Below are 18,803 nucleotides of genomic sequence, written 5' to 3'. Positions count from 1 at the left end.
AGCTCTCTTCCTCATCTGGGAGTAGAATCCGATACAGAACACGAGGAGATAGGCGCATTGCCAGAAAGAACATACTCGGGCCACTCTAACACTTCTGTGGACTCCATGAATGCCATAGAGGAAGAAGACGAGGAAAACGATATGGACCCGGTGCCTTTGACTGCGCATTCTTTGGAACAGCATAAAAGGGCCATTGCCACAATTGCTCCTATTTTGGAAGATTTTGTACCTGTTCTTTCCAAGTCTGAGGTGCTGAGTCCGACTAACAACGCTCTCTCCCGCACTGTGTCGAATATCAGCTCGTTAAGCATTGGCCACCAGATGCCTCCCAACAGTCAGGGCAGTCCGCAACACGAAACTGCAGGAGCTGAAAGCTCCCCTGTTACCTCTGAAAATGCATTAAATTTCAGTGATGGCAGAACACTATCGGCTTCCTCATCAAACGGCGTTTCTGCCTCGAGTTCAGGAGTCAATTTACAGCATAAGAACAGAACGTCGTCTATTTCCGTTTCAGAGGTGTCTGGGCCGAAATTGCCCAAGATTGGAATCATTGGTGTGTGTGCAATGGACAACAAGGTGCTGAGCAAGCCATGCAGGCAGATTTTGAACCGTTTAATCGAGAACGGCGAGTTCGACACCGTCATATTTGGTGACAAGGTAATATTGGACGAAGCCATTGAAAACTGGCCAACTTGCGATTTTTTGATCTCGTTCTTCTCCAGCGGGTTCCCTCTTGACAAGGCAATTGCGTACCAGAAATTGCGCAAGCCGTTCACCATCAACGATCTAGTGATGCAGAAAGTGCTCTGGGATAGACGGCTTTGTCTCCAAATTCTGCAGGCGGCCGGTGTTCCTACGCCAAAAAGATTGGTGATTTCCAGAGATGGCGGCCCCTTTGTTGACGATGAGCTGAAGGTCAAACTGGAGAAGCTGGGAGTGGACACTTCAGAGGTGCCGGAGCCAGACTGGAAGATGCTAGATGACGACACTTTGTATGTTGATGGCGAAACCATCAAGAAGCCATTTGTGGAAAAACCCGTTGATGGTGAGGACCATAACGTGTACATTTACTATGCTAAGGAAAATGGCGGTGGTGGTCGCAGACTTTTCCGCAAAATTGGCAACAAGTCGTCTGAGTTTGATCCGAACCTGAACATGATCAGGACTGAGGGATCGTTTATCTATGAGAAGTTCATCGATACCGACAACTTCGAAGACGTCAAGGCATACACTGTCGGCACCGAGTTCTGCCATGCGGAGACAAGAAAGTCGCCAGTGGTGGACGGCATTGTGCGCAGGAATACACATGGCAAGGAGGTCAGATATCTTACCAAGTTGTCGCAGGAGGAAAGGGAAATTGCGAAGAAGGTGAGCCGGGCGTTTGAACAAACGATTTGCGGCTTTGATCTGCTGAGAACTAGTGGTAAGAGTTATGTCATCGACGTCAACGGCTTTTCTTTTGTGAAGGACAACGAGGGTTACTACGATCAGTGTGCCTCGATTTTGAGACAAACGTTTCTGAAGGCCAAGAGCGAGCGTTTGAAGAACTCGGCCACATTAACTTCAGAGGAAAAGAAACAAAAATGGGTGTTCAAAGGCATGATTTCTGTGGTGAGACACGCAGACAGAACACCTAAGCAGAAGTTCAAGTATTCGTTCAAGTCGCCCATATTTATATCTCTGCTCAAGGGTTATAAGGAGGAGGTTATTATTCGCGAGATTCGAGACTTAAAGATTGTTCTCCAGACCGTGCGTGTGGCCCAGGAGCAGCAGTTGGAGGATGAAACAAAATTGATGCAGTTGGCTACAGCCTTGGAAAAGAAGATGAATTTCCCAGGTACCAAAGTTCAGCTGAAGCCGTCACTCAACGACAAGGGTGACATTGAAAAAGTACAATTAATCATCAAATGGGGCGGAGAGCCTACCCACTCGGCCCGATACCAGGCTTCGGACGTGGGAGAGCAGTTACGGCAGGATATTCAGCTGCTGAATAAAGACGCTCTGAAAGACGTACAGATCTACACTTCCTCAGAGAGGAGGGTGGTTGCATCGGCGCAACTCTTTGCCAAATCGTTCATTGCGGAAAACGAGTTGCCTGAAGACTTTCTGCAGGTCCGCAAAGATCTTCTGGACGATTCGAATGCCGCCAAGGATCTGATGGACAAGGTCAAAAAGAAGTTGAAGCCATTGTTAAGACAGGGCAAAGAGGCTCCTCCACAGTTTGCCTGGCCTCCACGGATGCCAGAACCGTTTGTGGTGATTAAGCGAGTTGTGGAGCTGATGAACCACCATCGCAAAATCATGGAGAAAAATTTCGAGACCAAGGACGTTGAAAACTTCCAGAAGGAGTGGTGTTGTGGTGAGGATCCGTACCTGTTCAGAGAGAGGTGGGACAAGTTGTTCCAGGAGTTTGTCAGCGTTGAAAAAGTGCACCCGTCGAAAATCAGCGAGCTCTACGACACAATGAAATATGACGCTCTACACAACCGCGACTTTTTGCAGAAGATCTTCATCAGCGACGACCGTGAGGACACAGGCCAGCTAGGCTGCTCGCTGGTCAGACAGTATCCGATCAATGTTCTTGCTATGAACAACTTCAAGGTTAACGACTCGTCGCTCGACAACTCGTCTCCATCGAACTCGTCCAATCCAGCAGGCTCGATCGGTTGGGTTCTTTCGTCCTCGTACAAGCCGTCCTCTCGCGACGACCATAGCTCTCCGTTTGACGATCCAAAATACAACCTTTTGCGGGAATTGTACAGACTGGCCAAAGTTCTCTTCGATTTCATCTGTCCTCAGGAGTACGGTATTGAAGAGCAAGAGAAACTGGATATTGGGTTGCTTACGTCGCTTCCATTGGCCAGACAGATCATGAGCGACATCTCGGCCATCAAGGAGACCGACAAGGCCGCCACACGCGTGTATTTTACCAAAGAATCGCATATCTACACGCTGCTGAACATCATCTACGAGTCGAAGCTGCCGATGAAAATTGCCCGTAACGCGCTTCCCGAGCTCGACTATCTGTCGCAGATCGTATTCGAGCTCTACGAGTCGGAGGACAGTGTGGGTGGCAAGACGCATTCCATCAGACTGCTTCTGTCGCCGGGCTGCCATACCCAGGACCCGCTGGATGTACAACTAGACGAAAAACACTATATCTCGTGTATTCGCCGGATCAGTCTGACCAGACACCTGGACATGGACTTTATGCAGCAGAAGCTGAAGAGCCGGTTCTCCAGAGTGTCGCTGCCTAAGCGGTTCACTCCAGTGAACATCTCGAGCCCGTTGGCAGAGGCCAAGCCTTAATTAAATACGTTGAAATAATTTATTTATCTTAGGTTATCACGGCCAGAGAATCGAACAGCACGCTGATGCTTTCGCCAAAATGATCTCTTCTGATACACTCGGCGAAGATCGGCGAAACGTCGATGACGGTGAGTTTTTTGCAGTTTTGGGCCTTGGTTTCGGAGATCGGATACGTGTTGGTGACGATGATGCCGTCGATATACTCGCACTCGTTCAGTCTCTCGAGACAGTCGTTGGCAAATATCCCGTGCGTAGCCACCACGTAGCACTTTTTCGCACCGCAGTTCATTCTCAAGTGCTCTGCAGCAGCAATGAACGAGGTGTGCTTGTCAATCATATCGTCGACAATGATGGCTGGTCTGTTCTGGACGTTTCCGACCAAAGTGATCAGCTTCTCGCTGGCGTTGAACTCGGGCTCGTCCTCGTCGTCCGAGTTGTCGTTCGCAATGTCAGAGGTGTGCTGAACCTGCGGCTCCTCGTGCGGAGCAGAGGTATCCTCTACCACATGTCCTTTCACGATTCTCGCAGTCTGGATGTCGGTGCTTACTATGACATTTTCCTGTTCCACCTCGCCGTTCTCGGTGGTGTTAATCTTGGCGGCCGGCTGCTTGCCTCTCACTTTTTTGCCCATGAACCCGTCTCTGGTCCGCCTTCTGTCGGTGTGGATCATGGCAAAGTTGACCTTGAGCTGGTCGGCCAGGGCGGTCACGCGCTTCGTTCCTCCTGGGTTTTTCGACACTACAACAGCCTCGCTGTAGTTCTCGATGTTCTGGCGGATCCAGTGCGCCAGCGTGGGGCCCGCATACAGATTATCCACCGGCTTGGAGAAAAAGCCCTGCATCTGGGAAGCGTGCAAATCCATCGACACCACGTGGTCAGCACCAGCCATAATCAGCAGATTGGCCAACATCCGCGCCGTGATGGCCCCACGGTGTTTTTTCATCTTCGATTGCTTGGAGTAAGGGAACTGGGGAATGACGGCAGTGATCTTTGCTGCAGAACCACCTCTGCACGCAGAAATCAGAATCAGCAGCTCCATGATATGGTCATTGGTTTCTGGCGAGCCCGACTGGATGATGTATACGTCCTCGTCTCTCACAGAAACGCCTATCTGCACAGAAGTCTCTCCGTTGGCAAATTTCTTGAGTGTGACTGGAGCAGGGTCGATACCCAACTTCTCGCACACTAGCTGACCCAACTTGGGGTGGGAGTTCCCGACAAATACCTTGCACTTTCTCATCTCGCTGATAAGATGCTGGCTATGAGAACTGGTAAACTGGGTGGTGCTAATGGTGACTAAATATGCGCGTCTGGCACTGGGCCTCTGGTAGATAATTAAAAATTTTTTGGGAGTGTCCACATTAGGAAACCGGGCCGGAAATCAAGTAATTATATTATTATCTCTCCTTTATACCGAGTTAGTACATGTTCAGCTGGTTCGAGGTCATGGAATACTTGATCCAGTTTGGCAAGCAGTTTTGGTCGTAGACGTCGGGAGGTGCAAAGTATCCTGGCTCGTGGTCCGTAGAGCACTTATCGCTATGTGGAGAGTTCTCATACGGCGAGTGGTGGTAGCCGATGTCTCTGAACCACCACACCTTGCTCTTGTCTTCAAACAGCCCGATTCCCACAGAGTGAACGGGGGCGTCTCCCCATCTCTCGTAGTAAAATCCACCAGCGGCCTCAAGAGCGTCGAACCACTTGGAGTATGCCTCTCCTCTGTAGAAGTCCATATCTGCGATCTCAAAATTCGACCAGAAGTGGCACGTCGAGTATCCTCCCGCCCCCTTAGTGTTCTGAGGGTTTTGCTGGTTCTCTGTCAGCCACTTGAACGCACCGTTCGGATGCACATACTCGGGATGGGCAAGACAGAAGTCGACGGTGGTCTTCCACAGGGTCTCGATGGTCAACGGCTCATCGTACAAGCTCACAGTGAAGCCGTATGTCAGCTCATTATCTCTCATAAACTTGAACACGTCGTAATCCACCTTACAGAAGAAATCCACGTTGGGCTCGACTCTCCAGTAGTATTTGAACTTCTTCAGGCCCTCCAGTCTGTAGAACCAGCCGGAGTTGAACCGACACATGTTGTGGTAGCTTTCCAGACTGGCATAGTTCACTTTATTCGCAGTCAGCTTGGCAATGCCGTTCTTGTACAGATCAGGGTCGATGTTTGCTGGCTTCTCCCAGATCGACTTTGGGATGATCTCGTAGTACACCTTGCCGGAACACACCTCCTCCACGCGTTTCTTGAACTCTGGTGTAAACTCTTCGTCGTTGATGAACGTGAACGGATAGTTGTAACGCCAGTTCCAGGTCTCCTCCAGCTGTCTGATCGACGAGACGATGCCGTCTAGTTCGGAGTTTCTCACAAGAGACAACAAAGTGGCGTTGGCCAGCTCATAGTTAGTGTCACCGTCCTGCTTGTGCACCAGTTTCATGCCCTTCGGCTCGTCGATCTTCTTGCTCAACACCTCTCTGTGGAACTTCATTTGCTCCTCCACAATCTTCTCCTTAGGAGTTCCCTCAGGGAACGCGCCATTCTTGAAAACCAGAGCCTGTTTCACCTCGTTGGCGGTCATTTTTTTGTACTTGCTTGCTGTCTTTGTAATGTATCCTTGGAGATCGGTACGGTAGCTATCAAACATCTGGGATGCGCCTTTCAATGTTTGCGTCTCGCGTGCTGCGTGCAATGTAAGCCCCAAAATAACGACTAGTGCTATTATCCCGGCTGAAAGTCGGATAAACCGTTTATTTAGCAACATTGCAATTAGGGGTCCTAGCAAAACAGCAGAGAAAAGAACGTTTTGCCAAAAAAAAAAAACAGCTAGGTATACAAAAAAAGTAATCCGTGTTTGGTGCGTCCACGCGTTATGTTCTATGCAGCCAATATAAAGGGGCTCAAAAACTTGCCGCGGAAACCGCCGGGCCAGGGGTACTCACCTGGAGTCTGGGGGAAGTCAAAGATGATCTGTTAATCATGCCTGCCACGTTTGCTGCACCCACACAGGGCTTTATGGCAAGACATTCCTAATCGATCCGAGGCACAGCCAAGATATTAAAAAAATGGTGTATGTATAAAAAAGTAAATCGTGCTGCTTCTGTTTAATCTTATGTCACGCCAATTTACACACTCGTCGCAGCGACGCGCGTCGCTGGTTTCAACATCTGTGGGCAGACACGGGCTATTTGTGCCCCAGGACCTCATCAAACCAGAAGACTTCACGGCTGTTGTCAGCGACCAGGACCTCGAGGAAGACGAGCCACTGATCGACTCTCAGGTCCAGCAGTACTCAGCAACATCAGACATAGCCGAAGAGGCAGAGCTACTCCAGGCCAACCACTTTCCTATCAGAAGATACTCCTCCGTGCCTTCGGTTTCTGTGCCACCTGCACAAGACCCTGAAGCTATCAATGAGTCATGGGACAAGGCTCTTCGCGACGGGAAAATCACCACCACGCCTCTCTTTGAGCTCAAGAAGATGTTCATGTCGTCTGTTCCGCTTGTGATAACCTTCTTGCTCCAAAACTCCCTTGGTGTGGCCTCTATCTTTGCCGTGGGACACATCTCCCCTGAAGCACTCGCGGGAATCACCCTGGGAACCATGAGCTGCAATATATCGGCCATTGCCGTCATTGCTGGCCTTGCATCGTCACTCGATACGTTTTTACCGCAAGCCTACGGAGCCAGAAAATACAAGGTTGTGGGCTTGATCTTCCAGCGTTGCACAGCTCTTATATTCACGCTCATGTTCGTAGTCTGCGTAGCATGGTGGATATGGGCTGAAGAAATTCTCATAAAAGCCCTTCCGAACGCAGAAAGCGCCAGACTCGCTGCGACATACCTGAAAGTCATCACTTTTGGATTGCCAGGCTACATACTTTTTGAGACAGGGAAAAGATTCTTGCAGGCCCAGGGAGTTTTCGAAGCATCGACGTACGTGCTTTTCGTCTGTGCTCCCTTCAATGCATTGCTCAACTACATCTTCGTTTGGGTATTCAAAATGGGATACATTGGCGCTCCCATCGCTGTCAGCATCAACTATACACTGATGGCTGTTGGGCTATTTGGGTACACGATCTGGACGAAGAATGTCGCCAACCCTATGAAATGCTGGAACGGACTGGCACTTCGAAAGGCGTTTTCCAACTGGGGCGAGCTGGTCAAGCTGAGTATCCCAAATCTTATCATGATTATGTCCGAGTTTCTGAGTTTCGAGATCCTCACCCTGCTGTCCAGCTATCTCGGAACTGTGCCGCTTGCAGCGCAGTCTGTGATAGCCACCATGGCCTCTCTCACCTACCAGGTGCCATACGGAGTTTCTATTGCGGCATCCACTAGAGTGGCCAACTTCCTGGGTGCTCAGCTCCCACGAGAGGCCAAGATTGCTGCCAAGATGGTTTTTGTGTTCACCGCGGCCATTGCCTTGATCAACTCGTCGTTCTTGCTCTTGGATAGCAGGCAGATTGCGGGCTGGTTCTCCAACGACGCGGACGTGATTGAGGTTGTCACACAGGTGATGCCATTGGTCGCTTTCATCCAGATTTTCGACGCCATGAATGCAACCAGCGCAGGATGCCTACGTGGACAGGGGTTGCAAAGAATAGGTGGATACGTCAACCTGTGCTCGTACTATCTCATTGGCCTCCCGCTTGGGTTTGTGCTGAGCTTCTATTTCCCCAAGGGCCATCCTATGGGACTCTTTGGACTGTGGACCGGCTGTGGAGTGGCCCTGGCTATCATCGGTGTCATTCAGACCTACTGTGCCCTTGCTGCCGACTACAACAAATTGGCTGCGGACGCTCTCAAACGAAGCGAAACGGACTAGGACAATTGCGTAATTTTGTGTCTAATTTTGGCCAGCTGAACAATAAGTTCTAGCGAGTCTGCAAAATCAGACTGCGCAGTTCGTAGAGACAGAGGCACCAGTCCTCCAGAGAACATTTTCCGCGACTTCGACAATCCGTCTTCCCTGTCGCAGAGGATTATTTGTGCATTTGTCCAGTCGACATCCACCAATCGCTGCATTTCCCTATGATCAAGGAAGTTTTGGTATCTCGTATTTGCTTCGTAATTAGCACGGGCAAGGTCGACAAACCCGCGTTTGAGAACTTGCTCAAGCTTCTGGTAAACGTTGTAGTACTCTGAAACAAGCCCTAGCACTCTGATCTGTTTCTCTTGGGTAGCGGTGAGTGGTTTATTGGAGTTCACCGGTTTCAGCAAATCTGTCATCTAGACAATATTGTTACTAAATTTTTTTGAACTACAAATGTTCGTAATTCATCTATTATTATACATCCTCGTCAGCAATTTCTGGCAGACGGAGTTTACTAAACGTCTTTGAGTATGAGGCCGAGAAATCCAGCTCTGTGGCCATACTCAGTCTTGACAGCCTGCTGATGTTGGCTGCGTTCAACGCAATAAGCGTGTCCTCCGATTCCGAGTTGTGCTCGTTATCGTCGTTCTCATCCTCGGAAAAATCACACGAAAGAACATACTCACCAGTAGGCTTTCTGGTCCCTGGGGCACGGCTGTTTCTGACGTATTCCGGCGTTGATAATAGCTCGAAAGTGAACGCCGAGTCGCGGGAGTCGACAGGGGAGCCTATGGAAGGCACTTTGCGGATGTGTGGAGGATCAGTAGGAGTTCTATCTGTTGGTGTTTGCAAAAATTGCGGGAACTCGAATTTCTGGAGATGGACGTCTTCCTGATCAGAGCTGTCTCGGGACTCTCTGTTGCTTCTGGAAGAAAATTGAGAATTCTCGGAGTAGTCTGAGGATCTGTAGAAATCGGTCTCTGACTCTTCCTGAGGAATAGATGGCAGTAGGTCGTTGTGTTTGAGCATTCTCATTGGGCTTTCCTGGATAGAGGGTGCCAGTGAGCTAAGGGTGGATATCGAGGTGGAGCGAGTGAACGTGGAGTTGGCCCTACTCAGAAGCTGTGAGGTAGAGGACGTGGAGTTCACTCTGAAGTGCCTGGATGATGGCCGCGAGTCTGGTTCTATGTTGCCGACCGTGTTTGGCGAAGTTCTGAAGGAGGACACGGCCAGACACGGTGGAGACCGTTCTGGAGCTGTTTTCAGCACTTTTGGCAGCAGGCTCAAGTCTGCCTCCTTGAACGCCTTGTCCAAACCAAACGCGTTTTTCTCACTGAGATGAGACATGTGGTTGAAACCGAACGGCGTGCTGATCATCAACGGGGATTTTTTGCGGCCCTTTGCAAAGTCAGGCTCCAGGTCAAAGTAGTGGAGGATTTGTGCGCTTTTGGTTTGTAGTACCCGAAGGACCTTGTCCTTCTTCCTCGTGGAAGGCTCGTCCAGCCACAGCGACTCTAATTTTGGAGAGCGAGACATGAAAAGCTAAGAAGAGGCGTTTTAGTGCTTTATATCTGTGTGAGCAGTCAGCACGGCGCGCTTTCTCCAAAGGAGTGGGAAAAAAGATAGGAACAGGGATGCGGACAATAGAGCACAATAAAATTTTTGCTGGGCACAATGTAGCTGAAAATTGGGACCTGATACGAGAGATCACCCGCGGGTTCCGCCAAATCGGCGGTCTAGCAGAGCCAAAACAGACCTGATACACGTACCAGATGCTGATACGTGTGAGATCATGTCCCACAAACTGTGGTTCCAAACTTATCACAAGTTTGTAGCAGAGTTGGAGCACCGCGGGCCGGGCTTTTGCAAGAAAAAAAACTACGTGTGGTTTTTCTGAATTGGGAAATAATCCAAATGGGGAGTCTAATAAGGAGCCTAAAGGGATAACGGCAGTTTGACGCACCAAAGTCACCATAAAACAATAGAAAATTACTTTATTCTGAGGTCAATGTACCGGTTCCTGGCTAGAACCATAACATGATCGCAAAAAGATCGTCGAAATATCGTCAACTCTACACATTTTTTAAATACCATTAAATTACCCGTTAACCTTCCATAACCTCATAACGCTCGTCTAAACGGACACAGCCACGGCATGCACAGGACACTCACACGCACCTTTACGGTTGATCCAGTCCTTGATGCATTTGTAATGGAAACAGCACAAACACTCTAGCCTGCCAACCTTGTCCCCCGCGTGGAACTCCTCAAAGCAAATGACACACTCATTATCCTCGTTAACTCGAACGTTGGCGTCCAGCGTGTATACCAGCATTCTATTAGTTTGTCTCTTAGAGTCCGGCGAGCCGGTGAACTCCAAAAAGTGCAAGCAGTTGTTGATGTGCTGCTCGCGGCCGGCATCTGTCTCGTCTGACAGGTCAATGTTGCACACAGGACACAGGTTCTCGTCGTTCTCCAGGGCTAAGGTGTCTTCTCTAGCGGACGAGCTCTTGATCATGTCGATCGGCTGGCTTCTGTGGCCCTGTCTTTCCAGTTCTGCAGCACACTCGTCGCACGTTCTGTGCGGTACGTGGGGGGTTTCCAGAAACATCTGGGACTGCGGCGATACAACATAGGTGTTGGGCAAGTAGCACGTAAACACAGAAGAGCAGTCGCCACAGACCACGCGGCCACACTTCCGGCAGTGGTGTCTGCGGTTGAAAAACGTAAATTTGCGATGACAGAAGGGGCACTCTCGCGCGCTTTCATCTGGTTGCCAAAGGGGAACCCCTTCTGGCACCACTCTTGCCCCTTGAGACATCGCCGATATGCCTAATTGATGGGGAAAAATAATTATTTTCTATTGATTATTTCATCTATAATAAAAAAAAGACACCCCCAGAGACCTAGAAGTTTTCGTGGGCCCTGGCGAGATATCTATTTTTCAAGCAGTAGATCAGCGACCCCAGAACAGTTAGCACCACTCCGCTCAACAGGAATGTGTACGTGGAGCAGATGACAAGGTTGCTGTCAGTAGAATTCACACAGTTGCGCGTGTAGTCGACGCCGTAGACAAGGTTGAGCAGCATGTTACCGATGATGGAGCAGCATGAAAAAATCCCATACGTTGTCCCTAAAATATCAAACCCATAAACTGCCGCCAGCACTGCAGGAAAAAGTGTGTAGAGGCCTGAATTGAGAACGGCGTTGAGCATCACAATGACGTTGATGTGCAGTCCAGCGATGGGCCAGCTGGACAGGTACACATGGCCCAATCCGCACATAACGATCAAGCTTGCGAGAATGCTCAGACGAGAAATGCCGTATTTCGCGCAGACATGGTCGGTGGCCACCATAATGACGAACCTAATTGCCGTCGAGGTGATGGAGTAGAGCTGCAGATTGTAGTCTAGCGTGTTTTGGTCAAGAGACGACAGGATTGAGCTGAGATTTGTCAAAAAAAACTCTGTTGCACCGACAGCCATGAAAAATGCCATGTTCAGAGGGTACATGAGCGGATCTCTGAGAAAACGAGAGATCTTGTGCTTATAGCTGACACTGGAAGCAGACATCTGGTCGTCCAATTGCACGTATTCAAGATCTTCTGTAGCAATGGCAGCCTTTGGTGAGTGCGAGCCCAAGACCGCACTGCCTCCTGAAAGTAAGGGAGACGCGTTGAAGCTGCTAAAATGCTCTGTTTCGTGCTCGTTTTTTTCCGTCCGGTCTGTGATCTTGCAACCCAGGAATGCAAAAATGCTGCTTGCGCAAAGCGTGATCATAAAGAACCGTAACTTATGCTGGAATGCTTTAGTCGGGTCCGATTCGTCAAACCAGTTTTGCAGCATGTGGATCTCGAGAAATGTGGAAAAGGCAATCATAAGGTTTGGGGTGCCAATAGCGAGTGTTGTGTAGTATTTCCCGAGAGAACGCGCACAGTTAAGCAAGCAGCTAAACAGAAGACACGTGTGAGCACACCCAATGAGAAAAAAACTGATGTACACGGGGACGGGATCAAGCACCTCGTTCTCGTAAATAAATAGAACGGAGGAGAATCCCAGCAGATAGCAAGCGAGCGCCAATAGACTAAGGATCCAGGGCCCTTTGAGATCGGCCAGGAGCCCACAAAGGGGTGTGAACCCGTTCAGACCCAAGGTCTGGGCGATTATGATGCTGTTGATGGTTGATTGCGGGTATCGTAGCCGACTCTGCAAAGGCTGGGTGAATATAGAGAAGAGAGCCAGCACACCCAAGGACAGCGAGCCGACCAAGGAGAGCCCAAAGGCCAGAGTGTAGGAACGTACAAGAGGTGTCATGGGAAAAGCAAATAGAGGGACAAAAGTTTTTCTGTTGCCATGGAGCACAAATCGTGATCGGGGGACCGATAAGCAATAATAAATCGACCGGGCACCGATCGGCGCGACGAGGTAATTTTTCCTGGCAGCATTTATCGTATATTTATTTTATCTAAACCATGTCGCTGGAAGGAGCATTGGAAGAAGAACGTCAATTAATTGCGCAAATTTTAGAGCGCCAGAAAGCCGGAAACTCCGGAACAATGAGGGGCCGCGGGAGGGACGCATCCCCGGGTGCGCAGCGCGCACACTCGAGGGGCCTGTCCAGTGTCAGGAGGTCCCTGAGTCGTTCCAGCTCAAAGGACCCTGACGCTAAATATGCAATTACTGCACACGATCCGTCCGAAAGATTGCGGTCGCCGTCTGGAACACGGGTGAACGAAAGCGAGGACGAGCTGGAAGGTCTGGATAATGCCTCCAGCAGCGATGAAGAGCAGATAAGCGATACAGACTCTGAATTCGAAGTCGATGACGGTGGTAAAGTACTTCCGAACTATGCGTCCTATTCACCTGACGAAATGCAGGATGAGAAATACAGTTTTGGTCGCAAGATGACGCCTAAGGACGAGTTGAGCAAGATCAATAACCGCAAGCTCGTGAAAGATGCCATTCAGGCTGAGAAACTTGACGAGCTGCTGGCAGCGGAACGGGCTTTGGCTAACGCCAAATCCATTGGGCGCCAGGTTCCTCATGAGTTTCTAGAAAAGATCGAGGAGAACGCCAAGAAGGTAGGCACGCATATCCACTATGACCCGGAAAAATTCTACCAGGACAACACGGGGCGCAAAGAGAAATTGCAGGAGTACGCCATTTACAAGAAAAAGCTCGTCTCGCCCGAGTTTTTCTCTGCTACCGACGGCTTTTCAGTGCCTTACACAAGCGATGTGGAGGAAAAAGCCGACACAGAGTTGGCTCGCACTTTGAATGAGCATGTGGTTGTATCAGAGATTGAATCCATCCTCAGTAACCAAATGGCTATTCGAACCATCACAAGAGGGAATTTTTTTGAACTCTCCAGAAAAGACGGCAGGGAGGCTCCTCAAATGTTTGTGTTGTGCATGGACTTTTCCGAGGAATCGAAATACGCTCTGGAATGGTGTATCGGCACAGTCCTGGTGGATGGGTCTGTGCTGTACGTTTTAAATGTGATCGAGGATGATGATTACTCGTCAATGAACCTAAACGGTATCCAACCTAACAGTCCAAACCAATCAGAGACTAAGGAAGAGAAGCTGTCGAAAGCTGCTCGGGAAAAGCTACGTATACAGAACGTTGAGGAAATCACGCGCGAGACGCTAGACCTTCTCAAACTCACCAAATTGCAAGTCCACATCGTGATCGAGTCGTGCCACCACCCAATCCCACGCCATTTTATGGTCGAAATTATAAAACACATCTCGCCAACACTGGTGATAGTCGGCTCCCGCGGCACCTCGGCCATAAAAGGAGTGCTCCTGGGGTCGCTGTCAAACCATCTGGTGCGCAAGAGCACAGTACCAGTCATGGTGGTCAAGAACAAGCTGAAAAAGCTTACCAAGAAAGGGAAACAGTTCAGCAACAACATTTCGACGCTACACAGTCTTGCAGAGGCCAAGGTCGACTGAGTGGTTTTTTTCGCTTATCACACACCCTTGCACCAATGTTTATTGCAGTCCCCTCATGTTGTTTTGGTTCAACATTTTCTGCTTAGGGGAGGGGATTTCTGCTCACAAAAGGGACTTTCACATAGCGCCATGTATATAAAGAAGCCAAACGCGTTCAAACTATGCTGTTGATGTTGCATACTGCTGTTCTCCCAGCAAATTAATAAAACAACAGCCGTCGATCGACCCGTCGCTATGAATTACTATCAGAATTTCAAGGCCACACATAACCTAATCACTTCAACCTTTATAAATTATTCATCTGCATCCCCCATTGCTGCAAACACAGTCAACAACACTGTCGTCTTGCAAAACAAGCTTCTACAGCGTCTATACAACAGTCTTTCATTTCTCAGGTACCAGATCCCGAACCCTCCACAAGTGGGCCACGATCTGGATCATAGATTCGCCAAACTCGTGAACAGCCACAGGATGGAGTCACGATATTTAATTAATTTACGGAACTACCAGCCCCGGTACTATGCTGGGTCCCAGGTGTCTGTCTGGCATCGCTTGCCGGCGGTGAGGAGGTCTTCAGTTCTCGTTCTATTGTTTTTGGGCAGACAGGGTGAGTTGCGTGTGATCCTGACAAAGAGATCGCACAAGCTCAGAAACTTCTCAGGACACATTTCTCTTCCCGGTGGCAAAGTCGACTATCCGTTGGAGTCTGAGTTTCAGTGTTCTCGTCGAGAGGCTGAGGAAGAGATTGGAATACACCGCGACAACCGGTTCTTGAAAGAGAAGTTTGGGTATGAGGTCGAGGAACTCAAGGTGATGCCCACGTATCTCGCAAGGACACTCCTGGGAGTGTCACCTTGCATTGCGTTCATCAACTGGAGCGAGTCCAAGCTAGGCAGCATCGAAGATCAGCACATCGGCAACATCATGCTCAATCCGGGAGAGTCGTCGTCAATCTTCAGCGTGCCTCTGAAGGACTTCTTGCAGCCTAAACCACGTAGGTACGAGCTCAAGGAGTGTCTCAAACAATCATACATAAAGACCAAATGGGCAGGTATTCCATGGAACTTACGGTCGTTCATCTTTCCTATTCACAACGACAATGAGGTCAGATGGCTGGAAGAAATCCAGGATTTGTCCTCCGAGAGTGAGGACGAGACGCAGGAGGACCACGAGTTTGGCGTGCGCACGCGAAACTGCTGGGGACTGACGGCAAATATTCTTCACGACCTTGCCGAGATCGTCTACACTGGAGAGAACTATTACGATAATATTCTGGGAGAGGAGGACTTAATTTGGGCCTTGATCCAGAACGGCCAAATGCAAACTAAGCAGCGTTCTGAGTTTGAGAAAAAACTAATCAACAACACCAAAGGATGTTCATTCAAGGAATGTATGAGTCCAGAAGAGTTCATCAATCTTAGGAACTTATATAGCACTATCTAACGAACCGTCGCAAAATATTTATAACTTTCCATATGGATCAGCGTTAGGCTCCAATCCCATATGTTCAATGTAGTGAACTGCCTCGTCGATGTATTGTTTTTTGAGCTCCTTGCTCCAGCCGTACTCCTCGGCCATAATGTCGGCAACTTCGTCAACACATTGTAACGCCATCTTGGAGTCCAAGAAGGCCAGTCTACACCGTCTGGCCAAAAAGTCCAGAGGCCGTCTGGCATACTCATATGCCATCGAGTAACGTAGCTCTGCTCTAGTGAACGGATGATCGAAGTTGGCATACGTTGGCGGGTTAGTCAGACCCAAAGGCTCAGCATTCCGAGGGTCCTTGAACATACCAATAATCATAGCAGCACGGTCTCCATAATTGCTAGCCAGATGGATGGCCATTTTGTCCGTCAGTTTATAAAGCTGTGCCAGTCTAGCAGACAAAGAGTCGTCGTAATTGACGGCTCCAACGAGCTTGTGGTTTCTGGTGGAACAAGGCTTCAGAGGTTTGGTTTGGAACTCGGGAGTGTCCTTGATGACCTCATTGATGACCTCCTCTGCCATTTCTCTATAAGTTGTCCATTTACCGCCAGAGATGGTAATTAGTCCATTAGGCGAGTGATAAATCAAGTGGTTTCTAACAAGTCCCTGGGTGGAGTTGATGTTGCCTGCGTGCACCTTCTTAGGGTCTCTGACAAGCGGTCTGACACCACACCATGCACTCAAAACATCTTCTCTTTTAACCTCGAACTTAACATAATGCTGCAGCTCTTTCAGAATATCATTAATCTCAACCTCTGTAGCAACAGGGTTCTCTGGAATCTTGTCTAGGGGAACGTCAGTGGTTCCTGCCAGAACCTTTCCTTGCCATGGCAAGAAAAACATCACACGTCCGTCGGATGTCGAAGCATCAAGCAATCCCATGTCTCTGGCGCAGTACCATTCTGGAAGAACGATGTGAACACCGCCAGAAGGAACCACCATCTTTGGGCGTTTCAAAATCTCAGGATCTGGCAGACCGGATGGCGACTCATCCATGGACAACAGTGCGTCAGAGTAAGGGCCCGTAGCACTGATGATGGCATCGGCAGCAACCAAGTATTCATTATTGGTCTCAGAGTCGACGACGCGCACACCCTTGCTCCTTCCTTGCTCGTTCTTCAAGATCTGCTTGACCTCCATGTAGTTCAAGACAGTAGCGCCATTGTGGATTGCAGTCAAGGCAAGGGTAACGTTCATCCGAGAGTCATTAAACAGACCGTCGTGGTAAACAAGTCCACCAACAAGACCTTCTGGGTCCAATTGTGGGTGTTTGTCCAACAGACGGTTCTTGGTCATCATGTAGGAAAATCTCAGGTTCTGAGAACCTGCAAACAGGTCATACAGCAAGCAGCCAGCATAAAAGTATGGCATTTGCCAGTATTTGTAAACGGGAATGGCAATAGGAAGACAGTGAGCCAGATGAGGCGCGTTGTTTAAAATGGAAGCTCTCTCATTCAAGGCTTCAATGACAAGGTCAAGCTGGGCCTTGGAAAGCTGGAAAATGGCCTTTTCTAAGTACCGGACACCTCCATGTGCCATCTTGGTGGATTTGGACGATGTTCCAGAAGCAAAATCATTCTTCTCGAGCAACAAAACATTCAAACCGCGGAGAGTAGCGTCCAGGGCAGCACCAGTACCCGTGGCGCCTCCGCCGACAATGATCAGGTCAAACTTGGAGGTGGCATCCCTGGCGGAAAAATTTTCGGCTGGAGTGCTGACAGGTTTCCCCAGTTTTTCCAGCAAGTCTTTTCTTGCGGGGGGCTTTTCTACGTCGGTCACGATGGGCGGGAACTTGCTCTTGTAGTCCACAAGCGTTTCGTTGTGTGCGGTTTGTACATAAAGGCCTCCCAGAGTCAGCGCTATAGCTGAACAGGCTCCGATTTGGCCAAATCTTTTTGCTTGTCTAAAAGACATAATATATCATCCAAATTCGAGAAATATGAGAAAGTTGCGGAAATACATTTCTCCAAAAATTCCCCGTTTACCCTGCCCCTCGCATTTTTTCTTGCGCGATCACGTCTTCGCCAAGCGACTGCCTAACATCTTCCCGAAATAGTAAGTTTGTATCGCCGTACCCTAAACTAATTTCGTACGCCCTCACCAGCCGCACCTCGTTGATTCCGATGTTGCACTGGCTCAAGCTCAGCAAACAGTTCTTGTATCTCGATATGGTGTCCTTGATGCTGGCCGAGAGCGCGTCGTTCTTGTCGCTGTAAATGTCCCACGACGACTCCTGTTCCAATCTCGTGATTGATACACTACCTTGTCCGGGCTGATAATAACCGGAAGCCGCAGAAGACAACTCTGCATTAGTCTTAGCCGTGGAAGCAGAATGATCTGCAGCAGAAGAAAGCGGAGTTTTGTAGATCCAGCAGTAGCCGTTCACACCCAAAATGATGCTCACATTCCCGGGTAAGTCGTGAGAATGGTTTTTCGCTCTCACAATCAGTTTCGAAGGCACCGCAACAAACACCCCGTTTCGAAGTTTCCCGTATTTCAGTGAGCGGGTATGCAGGGAGGCGCTGCCGTCCGAAAACAGCGATTGCACCTCGGCGTTTAGCAGGTCGCCTTCTTTTAAAAAATTACGCATCTGTAGTTCGTCGCTCTCGGATTTCCTTCGCAGAATACCTCCGGGCAGGTTCACCGATCCCAGCATAAGCACCGCGTCATGTTCACCTCCAATGTCCACTTTCCATCTTTTCTGTCCAACATCAATAATTCTGCCCACTAGATGGTCTCCTGTCTCTGGAGAGTATCTGCCTTTGAAGGGAACTACGCTCAGCAGCTTGTTCACCTTGACAACGGTTCCTGCAACTGAAGAGTATGTCTTGTCGTTTAGAAAGTACGTCCCATGGCCGCGCATCCATGTCGGATCGTCGGTGATCAACTCTCCTGGAGTGACCACTGATGAACCAGCCTCGGTGTCGCCGGGTTCTGGCTTTGACGGCACACTAATGCTGATAATCATGATAATTGGATTTTTTTTTTTTCGCACCTAGAAAAAAAATATTTTACTTCACTAAGGTGTAAAATAATATATACGCGTTCTGATCCCCAATTTCCTCCTCGTACCGACAAACACTCAGCCGGTCGTCGTCGCACAAAATCCATTGGCCACTCCGGTGAATGACGTTGGTGTAGTGACCAGACCCTATGGAGTCGCCCAAATGGTCTATCCAGCCACTCAATTTGTAATTGTATGCAACCTCTTTATCTTGTCTTTTGATCTTGAAATT

At 49.2% G+C, this 18,803-nt stretch overlaps 11 protein-coding genes across 11 annotated transcripts; 4 read left to right on the top strand and 7 right to left on the bottom strand.

The window, feature by feature from the left end:
• Positions 1–28: 28 nt before the first annotated feature.
• Positions 29–4,623, bottom strand: OGAPODRAFT_101532 (ribose-phosphate pyrophosphokinase). The gene has a single exon (XM_018353054.1). It carries the CDS (start codon positions 4,547–4,549, stop codon positions 3,338–3,340), a length of 1,212 nt encoding a protein of 403 aa, XP_018210003.1. The 5' UTR covers positions 4,550–4,623; the 3' UTR covers positions 29–3,337.
• On the top strand, positions 29–4,623 carry OGAPODRAFT_89317 (uncharacterized protein). Its single transcript, XM_018356932.1, has one exon. It carries the CDS (start codon positions 106–108, stop codon positions 3,307–3,309), a length of 3,204 nt encoding a protein of 1,067 aa, XP_018210002.1. The 5' UTR covers positions 29–105; the 3' UTR covers positions 3,310–4,623.
• Positions 4,624–4,657: 34 nt separating this feature from the next.
• On the bottom strand, positions 4,658–6,089 carry OGAPODRAFT_16892 (uncharacterized protein). Its single transcript, XM_018354733.1, has one exon. The coding sequence runs from the start codon at positions 6,072–6,074 to the stop codon at positions 4,728–4,730; it is 1,347 nt and encodes a 448-aa protein (XP_018210001.1). The 5' UTR covers positions 6,075–6,089; the 3' UTR covers positions 4,658–4,727.
• A 333-nt stretch (positions 6,090–6,422) lies between these two features.
• OGAPODRAFT_101528 (uncharacterized protein) lies at positions 6,423–8,402 on the top strand (the record flags this gene model as incomplete). Its single annotated transcript, XM_018353053.1, has 1 exon — positions 6,423–8,402. One exon carries the CDS (start codon positions 6,423–6,425, stop codon positions 8,136–8,138), a length of 1,716 nt encoding a protein of 571 aa, XP_018210000.1. The 3' UTR covers positions 8,139–8,402.
• Positions 8,403–8,600: 198 nt separating this feature from the next.
• Positions 8,601–9,662, bottom strand: OGAPODRAFT_9302 (uncharacterized protein; the record flags this gene model as incomplete). The annotated part of the gene is made up of 1 exon (XM_018357258.1): positions 8,601–9,662. One exon carries the CDS (start codon positions 9,660–9,662, stop codon positions 8,601–8,603), a length of 1,062 nt encoding a protein of 353 aa, XP_018209999.1.
• Positions 9,663–10,182: 520 nt separating this feature from the next.
• On the bottom strand, positions 10,183–10,951 carry OGAPODRAFT_16891 (uncharacterized protein). The gene has a single exon (XM_018354732.1). It carries the CDS (start codon positions 10,945–10,947, stop codon positions 10,261–10,263), a length of 687 nt encoding a protein of 228 aa, XP_018209998.1. The 5' UTR covers positions 10,948–10,951; the 3' UTR covers positions 10,183–10,260.
• An 18-nt stretch (positions 10,952–10,969) lies between these two features.
• OGAPODRAFT_94879 (uncharacterized protein) lies at positions 10,970–12,439 on the bottom strand (the record flags this gene model as incomplete). Its single annotated transcript, XM_018357639.1, has 1 exon — positions 10,970–12,439. The coding sequence occupies one exon, from the start codon at positions 12,437–12,439 to the stop codon at positions 11,033–11,035; it is 1,407 nt and encodes a 468-aa protein (XP_018209997.1). The 3' UTR covers positions 10,970–11,032.
• A 177-nt stretch (positions 12,440–12,616) lies between these two features.
• On the top strand, positions 12,617–14,393 carry OGAPODRAFT_16890 (uncharacterized protein). Its single transcript, XM_018354731.1, has one exon. It carries the CDS (start codon positions 12,682–12,684, stop codon positions 14,080–14,082), a length of 1,401 nt encoding a protein of 466 aa, XP_018209996.1. The 5' UTR covers positions 12,617–12,681; the 3' UTR covers positions 14,083–14,393.
• OGAPODRAFT_13838 (uncharacterized protein) lies at positions 14,317–15,373 on the top strand (the record flags this gene model as incomplete). The annotated part of the gene is made up of 2 exons (XM_018353389.1): positions 14,317–15,261; positions 15,362–15,373. 2 exons carry the CDS (start codon positions 14,317–14,319, stop codon positions 15,371–15,373), a joined length of 957 nt encoding a protein of 318 aa, XP_018209995.1.
• A 110-nt stretch (positions 15,374–15,483) lies between these two features.
• Positions 15,484–18,370, bottom strand: OGAPODRAFT_16889 (uncharacterized protein). Its single transcript, XM_018354730.1, has one exon. The coding sequence runs from the start codon at positions 17,479–17,481 to the stop codon at positions 15,544–15,546; it is 1,938 nt and encodes a 645-aa protein (XP_018209994.1). The 5' UTR covers positions 17,482–18,370; the 3' UTR covers positions 15,484–15,543.
• Positions 17,549–18,535, bottom strand: OGAPODRAFT_50606 (uncharacterized protein; the record flags this gene model as incomplete). Its single annotated transcript, XM_018355669.1, has 1 exon — positions 17,549–18,535. One exon carries the CDS (start codon positions 18,533–18,535, stop codon positions 17,549–17,551), a length of 987 nt encoding a protein of 328 aa, XP_018209993.1.
• Positions 18,536–18,803: the final 268 nt, after the last annotated feature.

The sequence above is a fragment of the Ogataea polymorpha genome (assembly GCF_001664045.1).
Source record: "Ogataea polymorpha strain NCYC 495 leu1.1 chromosome Unknown OGAPOscaffold_5, whole genome shotgun sequence".
NCBI lineage: Eukaryota > Fungi > Ascomycota > Pichiomycetes > Pichiales > Pichiaceae > Ogataea > Ogataea polymorpha.
This window is presented reverse-complemented; position numbering and strand designations above follow the sequence as displayed.